At 45.4% G+C, this 8,653-nt stretch overlaps 1 protein-coding gene across 1 annotated transcript; it reads right to left on the bottom strand.

Annotated features, from left to right (window-relative positions):
• Nucleotides 1-4,427: 4,427 nt before the first annotated feature.
• On the bottom strand, nt 4,428-8,395 carry LOC139242064 (probable G-protein coupled receptor 139). Its single transcript, XM_070870209.1, has 2 exons — nt 7,978-8,395; nt 4,428-5,344 (listed from the first exon to the last, which is right to left on the bottom strand). The coding sequence occupies exons 1-2, from the start codon at nt 8,393-8,395 to the stop codon at nt 4,428-4,430; spliced, it is 1,335 nt and encodes a 444-aa protein (XP_070726310.1).
• Between the last annotated feature and the right edge of the window lie 258 nt (nt 8,396-8,653).

Here is an 8,653-nt window from a genome sequence, read left to right on the forward strand (position 1 = left end):
GCCATGATCTTATTGAATGGCGGAGCAGGCTCGAAGGGCCAAATGCCCTACTCCTGCTCTTATTTATTTTGTTCTTATAGAGCTGTACCGATGGTAACGGTTCCACTTTAACCGGGATGGGACCCGTGTCCAAGCGGAAAGGGTAAATAGGGAGGTGGCAAAAGCTTTAAACTAGTAAGAAGTGGGGAGGGATCTACAAGAAATGGAACCAGCCTAACTATAAATAAAACAGGAAAAAAGAACACAGGAAAGAATAAAGTAAGGGAGGACATTGATGGCAAGGGAATTAATAGAGTTACAGAACAGGAATCTAAAAAGATGGTTAAACATAAAGTGAGAGGAAATCCTATCAAAAATGAGTTAAATTGCCTGTACAGCATTGCACACAGTGTCCATAATAAAACAGGGGAGCTGAAGGCAATCATACGTTGTGAGGAAGCAGACATAGTAGGGACTACTGAGACATGGCTCCAGAAAAATCAGGACTGGGAATTAAACATTGCAGGGTACAACATATTTAGAAAAGATACAGAGGGAAAAAGGGGAGGTGGAGGAGCAGTACTTATTAGGGATAACATAATGGCAGTAGAAAAAGTGACGCAGCTATCAGAAAGACAGAAATAGAATCCATGTGGATAGAGATAAAAGATAATAAAGGATCAATCACACTAATAGGTGTAGTCTACAGACTACCTAATAGTGGAAGGGAGGTGGAGGAAGAAATATGTAGACAAATTAGGGAAATGAGTAAATACAATAGAATAATCCTGGGTGATTTCAACTACCCCGATATTAATTGGACAGAAGAGGTAGGTAAAGGGGATAATGGAATAGAGTTCATACAATGTGTACAGGACTCCTTTCTCACCCAATATATAAAAATCCCAACAAGGAAGGAGTCACTATTAAATCCAGTAATGTGGATTGAACCAGAGCTGATAAGAGAAGTGAAAGTAGGGGAACATCTAGGCAATAGTGACCATAATATAACATGCTTTAAGATGATAATTGAGAAGGACATAAATCTGATGAAAACCAGGGTAATATATTGGAGAAAAGCTGAGGAACTATGAAATTAAATTATCAAGGAACATAAAACAGAGTAAAATATTTTACAGGAACATCAGTAAAAAAGGAAGGTTGGGATGGGAATAGGGCCATTAAGGGATAGACAGGATGATACACAGGTAAAGATAGAGAGATGGCGGAAATATTAAATAATTATTTTGCTTCAGTATTTACCAGGAAGGTGGAACAGGTGGACATGACATTGGATCACAAGACCAGGCCAGAGCGGGGTTTGAAAAGGCAGCGACAGTTCGGGAGGAGCCAAGGATCAGGAGGAGCCGGAGATCGGGAGGAGCCGGGGATCGGGAGGAGCCAGAAATCAGGAGGAGCCGGAGATCGGGAGGAGCCGGATATCAGGAGGAGCCGGAGATCGGGAGGAGCTGGATATCAGGAGGAGCAGGATATCGGGAGGAGCCAGAAATCAGGAGGAGCCAGAGATCGGGAGGAGCCGGATATCAGGAGGAGCCGGAGATCGGGAGGAGCTGGATATCAGGAGGAGCAGGATATCGGGAGGAGCTGGGGATCGGGAGGAGCCGGGGCTCGGGAGGAGCCGGGGATCGGGAGGAGCCGGATATCAGGAGGAGCCGGATATCAGGAGGAGCCGGAGATCGGGAGGAGCCGGAGATCGGGAGGAGCCGGATATCAGGAGGAGCCGGAGATCGGGAGGAGCCGGGGATCGGGAGGAAATCAGGACCAGGAGCCGGAGATCAGGAGGAACGAACTACAGCAGCGACAGGAGTAAGGGACAAAAAGTAAAAAGAATCAAAATCGAAGTTGACGTCACAGCCAAGCACGTAAGTGATTGGCTGGTGGATTGGTGAGTACTTTTCTTTTCTTTAAAAAACCTTGGGCATTGGTGTAAGTTAGGAACTGCAATCGAATAGATCAGTGATCTTTATTATCCAAGGAGAACTAATTAATTAAATCAGCTGTTTGCTGAGTAGCAGCTGGGTGTGTTTTGCTAAGGTTTAGAGTTTAGTTCTACTCGATAGTTCCGAGTGCAACTAGAGGGATGGCAGGGCAGCTTAGTCCTGTGGATTGCACATCCTGTGGTGTGTGGGAAATCCTGGATGCTTGGCGCAGCTGGGACGACCACGTGTGCAGGAGGTGTCTCCAGCTGCACCAACTCCAGCTCCGTGTTTTGGAGCTTGGTCGGCGGCAGGAGTCACTGTGGTGCATCCGTGAGACTGAGAGCGACGTGGATAGCACGTTTCTAGAGGTGGTCACCCCGCAGCTTAAGAGTGTGCAGGCAGATAGGGATTGTGTGACCGCCGGACAGAAGAGGAGGACTAGGCAGCTAGGGCAGGTGTCCCCTGAGTACATCTCGCTCTCCAACTGGTATTCTGCTCTGAGTACCGGTGAGGGTGATGGTGTCTCTGGGGAGTGCAGTCAGAGCTAAATCCACGGCACCACGGGTGGCTCAGCTGCACAGGGGGGAGGAAGAAGAATGGAAGAGCAATAGTGGTAGGGAATTCGACAGTCAGGGGAGCAGACAGGCGTTTCTGTGGCCACAGACGTGACTCCAGGATGGTATGTTACCTCCCTGGTGCCAGGGTCAAGGATGTCACGAGCGGCTGCAGGACATTCTGGGGGCAGAGGGTGAACAGCCAGAGGTCATGGTCCATATCAGGACTAATGACATAGGTAGAAAGAGGGACGAGGTCCTCCAGGCAGAGTTTAGGGAGCTAGGAGAGAGATTAAAAAGCAGGACCTCAAAGGTAGTAATCTCAGGATTACTCCCGGTGCCACAAGCAAGTGAGTACAGAAATAGGAGGATAGAGCAGATGAATACATGGCTGGAGAGATGGTGCAGGAGGGAGGGCTTTAGTTTCCTGAGGCATTGGGACGGCTTCTCGGGGAGGTGGGACCTGTACAAGCCGGACGGGTTGCGCCTCAACAGAGCCGGGACCAATATCCTTGACGGGGGTGGCGGGGGGTTGCTAGTGCTGTTGGGGAGGGTTTAAACTAGCTTAGCAGGGGGATGGGAACCTGAAAATAGATTCAGTAGGGAGGGGAGTAAAGCTGGAATGAGAAATTAAATATAATGAAAGTGAGTTTGAAGGAGGCAGGAAACAAGCAGGAAAAAAGGGTAAAAAAAACAAATTTAAAGGCACTTTGTCTAAATGCATGTAGCATTCGTAACAAAATAGATGAGTTGACGGCACAAATCGAGACAAATGCATGGCAATAAGCATAGGCGATTTTAACTTTCATACTAATTGGACAAAGCAAATTGGCCAGGGTAGCACAGAAAGAAACATAGGAATCTATAGTGCAGAAAGAGGCCATTTCGGACCATTTTATCTGTGCCGGCCGACAAAGAGTCGCACGTCCCTCGGTCAGCAGCCCTGAAGGTTACATATAAACCTATGAACAATGAACAATGGCAGAAAGGTAAAGAGCGTCCGGCCCAACTAGTCCGTCCCACACAACTGCGACATCCCCTGCACCGCAACAGTCTACACTCCACCCCAACCCATGCTAGGCTCCGCCATCATTGAGGATGGGGATATTCATGGAGGCTCCTCCTCCTGTTAGTTATTTAATGGTCCACCACCATTCACGACTGGATGTGGCAGGACTGCCGACTGACCAACTTAACACAGGATCTTATCAGATTATACACAGGTTTCCTGTAATCAAAAGGCAAACACTCTTTATTTTATTACAGTCGAGGGCAACGGTCAGTTTGGAGAGTGGACCTAATTAGAAAACATTCGAGCAAGAGAGCTATAGTGGATAACACGTTCTGATTTGGGAACATGTGTATACATCATCCTTTTCAGGTGCGAGTGAGTACATTTAAAGTAGAGTTACTGCACAGACTCAGAACCGACATAATCTTTAGCTTTGGTCCTTCCTGCCTTAAAGAAGCAGCTGCTTGAGAAATATCCTGGATCTGTGAAATTAGTGAGTGTGAGTCAGGTTAGGGAGCGGGCGCGGATCTTTGCTGCAGGGACAGGACCGGCAAGTCAGTGAATGTTAAACGTGACTTACATCATGTAGAAACATGTCAATTGCCACATACCAGGGTGAAGACAACAAACTAAAGAATGGGCGCTGGACCAAATTGTTTGGAATTCGAATCAATCTGGGAACCGCAACATGTTTTGGATTCCCTGGTGAACTCGCAGGGTTTTGTCATAAGAGCTGCTGTGATGTGAATGCTTAATTATTGCCTATAATAATGACATGCTTTGTTCCTATGAACATCAACAATAAATACTTTGAATCCTATTATTTCAAGGATTACATATTAACGTGTAAGTAAGAACGACCCAATTCTAGGACAGCCTGCCCACAGAGACTTGTGGAATAGGAAATAAACTGGAATTGTCAGTCAACGAATTCCGTCCAGTTTAATGTTTTAAAACTGGTGGTAAGTTACATAATTTCCCATTGAGTGTAACCAAATATTTCAGCCCTGTCTTCAGCTCCTCTCTGAACTTAGTCAGACTCAGGCCATAGATACACGTGTTTGTGGAGCAGCTCAGGAGCTGAAGCATGAATCCCATTTGTTGGGCGATGTAGACAGGATTACTGTAGTGTCTGTCTGTATATTCGTAATTCTGCAATTCCCATATTAAGGAACGTACAACATACGTCATCCAGAAGAGAATGAAATTGCCAGAGAGGGCAAACAACAAAACCATGGACTTCCTCCTGTTCTCCATCTCTGGGTCTCTCTGATTCTCAGTGTTCCGGATCCTCTTGCGGACTCTATTTGCCGCTATAATATGCCTGATGGTTAGAGCATTGAAGGACAGAATGAGGAATATGGGAAATAAAGGGGTTATAATACTATTGATATACTCGTAAGCCTTCCAAAAAGTCAAAGTGTAATAGTCATCAGTTGTGACACAGAACCACGCGACACCATCAGTTATAAAGGAGGGCTGGTATGGAAAGTAAAAGGGAAGGCTCCTTAGACAAGCCACTGCCCACACGGCTGATAAAACCACAGCGGCTGTCCTCTCGGTGCAATATTTCGCTGTGAACCTGTGACAACAAATTGTTACAAAGCGATCGAAGGTGAAAGCGACTGTGAACCAAACCGAGCAGTCCCGTGCTGCGATGTACAGGACAAGAATAAGGGAACATATCGGAGTGATGTACAAGAAATTCATTGGGAAATAAATACTATTCATTCGCTTCAGTATCACATCAATGAAAACCAGTGACAGATCGGCCGCTGCCATTCCCAGCAGGTAGCGAGCGATACATTTGGAGAGGCCGCACTTTCCTCGGGACAGGATCACAATCGTCACCAAGTTAACTGTAAAAATTTGGACAATCAGAAAGTTACAACCAGACTCTCCAAAAAGTCTGAGTTTAACAAAATACCAAGTGAAAAAAGCCCCTTCCCCACTTGCCACAATATTAACTTGTTTAAAGTCAAGCCTGCGCCGCTAGTTTAAATAATCAATACAGGTAAAAAGCTCATTAAAATATGAAAATTAGAAACTGAGGGAATTGGAATAACGCATCAGATTGTTCACTGAGCGGATAATGCAATCAGACAGTTCAATCCATTCCAAACAGATCAATAAACCATTTAAAACCCTAATCTCTATGAACAGCGGCTTTGAATAATTTTTCACCATTTAAAACATATTCAGTTTTTCTATTCTTCCTACCAATGTGAATAACCTCACTGTTCCCCACATTATACTCCGTCTGCCACTTAATGTCCACTCGCTTACCCTGAATATATGCATTTGCAGGCTCTGTATCCACCTCAGAGTTACTGTCCCACCTAGCTGTGTATGGTCAGCAAACCTGGATACATTACACTCCGTGCCTTCATCTATGTAATTGATACATATTGTAAATTAGTTGAGATCCAAACACACTTCCTACAGCCTGCCAAACTGAACATGAGCCATTGATCCCAACTCTTTGTTTTCTGTCCTTCCTCTATACTCTATCCATGCTAACATATTACTCCCAAACCCATGAGCCTTTATCTTGTGCAACAACTTGTCATGTGGTACCTTACCGCGATCAAGAATTAATCGGGATATCGGAGGGTAAAAAAGGAAAATAAAATTCAGCAAACATAGATTTCTACCCAGAAGCACTTTGCAAAGCAGGGAGCCTGAAGGTAAAATGTAGATCAGGATGCAATTGCAGATACAGGGGGAGGGAGAAATATGAGAGGATGAGGGGAAGAAGAATTGGACGGAGAGGGAGAGGGAGGATGAGGGGAGGGGAGGTGAAGAGGAATGCTGTGAGGGACGAGGATGTGGAGGTGACGGGATGGGGAAGGGGAGGGGAGAGTGATGGAGGAGAGAGTGATGGAGGGAAAATTGATGGAGCTGGAAAGAGATGGAGGGAGGGGAGTGATGAAGGGGAGAGTGATGGAGAGGGGAGAGTGATGGAGAGGGGAGAGTGATGGAGGGAAAACTGATGGAGGGGAGAGTGATGGAGGGGAGAGGGGGGAGGAAGTGAGGAGAGGGGAAGTGGTGAGGAGCACAGGGGTGATAACTCCAGTTTCCGGCAGAGTCCGAATTTTAATTGGAGTTGATTAAACAGCAGGACTATTATGTATATAATAACTCGAAAGACCTGTTGCTGTAAACTCACTCAGGTATAAACCTGGTTCAACTTTATTCGTGCCTAAAGTGTGCACATGACATGGTACTCACTCTTATATACCAGGGCCTGCGCACATGCGCGTACACCTCGATGACCTCTGACAGTGTCGCCCCCTGGTGTCTAGTGACCCCAAGCATCAATACATAACAACATCCCCCTTCACGATCTTAGTATCGGTCTCTTTAGAAATTAAGATGGTCTGGGGCTTTCCGCTCATGAGTTGATCGTCTCAGTTCAACTCCAGTTCTGGGCGAGCGTTCTGAGTCAGTTATGACTGGAGGCTGAGTAACCAGTCTGATGGGAGTGGTGATGACCATGTCAGAGACTGAAAGTCCAGATTCAGTAGTGACAGCAGAGTTTTCTGATCAAGGAACATTGGCTGGCTGGTCACTGACTGCATTTTCCGCAAATGGTTTCAGTTCATTGTGTGCCGCAGTTTTATCTGATCAACATGTTTCTTGCATATATGCCCATTGTTGAGCACGACAATAAACACTCTGTTACCCTCCTTGGCCGTAACAGTACCAGCGATCCACTTTGGACCTTGCCCATAATTCAGCACATAAACTGGATCGTTAACCAAGATGTCACATGACATTGCAGCATGATCATGATATCATTGCTGATTTTGATGTCTGTTTTCAACACGATCATTCAAATCAGGATGGACAAGAGAAAGCTTGTTCTTGAGACTTCACTTCATCAGTAGTTCAGCAGGGGAGACTTCGGTAAGTGTGTGGTGACTTGTCCTGTAACTAAGCAATATACGTGACAAATGAGTCTGCAATGAACCCTGGGTCACGTGTTTCATGCTTTGCTTGATCGTTTGAACTGCATGCTCTGCTTGACCATTAGAAGCAGGTTTGAATAGAGCAGACCTTATATGTCTGATACCATTGAGTTTCCTGAACTCCTGAAACTCCAGACTTGTGAAGCATGATCTGTTATCGCTCACAACAATGTCAGGCAAACCATGAGTAGCAAACATGACACGAAGGCTCTCAATAGTAGCTGTAGACGTACTGGATGACATAATAATACACTCTAACCACTTTGAATGTGCATTCACCACAACAAAAAACATATTTCCTAGGAAAGGGCCTGCAAAATTGATGTGTATCCTCGACCATGGTTTAGATGGCCACGACCAAAGACTCAGCGGAAATTCTGCTGGTACTTTACTTAGCTGCATGCAGGCATTGCAATGATGCACACATGATTCCAGATCAGAGTCAATTCCAGGCCACCAAAAATGAGCCCTAGCAATGGTTTTCATCATGACAATGCCTGGATGAGTGCTACTTAGTTCACCTACAAATTTTTCTCTGCCTTTCTTAGGCATAACAACACGATTGCCCCACAGTAGACAATCTGACTGAATGGACAGTTCATCTTTGCGACAGTTGTAAGGTTTGATCTCATCACACAACTCCATAGTTATTGCAGACCAATCACCACTGAGGACACACCGTTTCACAACCGATAAAATAAGGTCATGGCTGGTCCTAACTTGTTGAGCAGTGACAGGGATACCTTCTCTCTCAAAAGCATCCATTCTTAGCAGTAGATCTATAGGTTGAGGCATTTGCATATCTGGTGTGAGCGAAGGCAGATGACTCAGTGCATCGGCACAATTCTCAGTGTCCAGTCTGTGGCGAATGACATAATCATAGGTAGACAACGTCTGAATATGGGACGATGCATTGGTATTGATACTTTTGTTTTCCATAAACAATGAAATGAGTGGCTTGTGATCCGTTTCAATTTCAAAACAAAGACCAGGCAGGTACTGATGCATCTTTTTGACCCCATATACACAGGCCAAAGCTTCTTTTTCTACCATGCTGTAAGCTCTTTCCGTTTTTGACAAACTGCTCGAAACACACGCAACAGGTTGTAGCTTACCCGACTCATTTGTTTGTTGGAATGAGTACACAGCCAACCCCATATGATGAAGTACCACAGGCCAATACAAGACGCTTACACA

This window comes from Pristiophorus japonicus, unplaced genomic scaffold, assembly GCF_044704955.1.
Source record: "Pristiophorus japonicus isolate sPriJap1 unplaced genomic scaffold, sPriJap1.hap1 HAP1_SCAFFOLD_119, whole genome shotgun sequence".
NCBI lineage: Eukaryota > Metazoa > Chordata > Chondrichthyes > Pristiophoridae > Pristiophorus > Pristiophorus japonicus.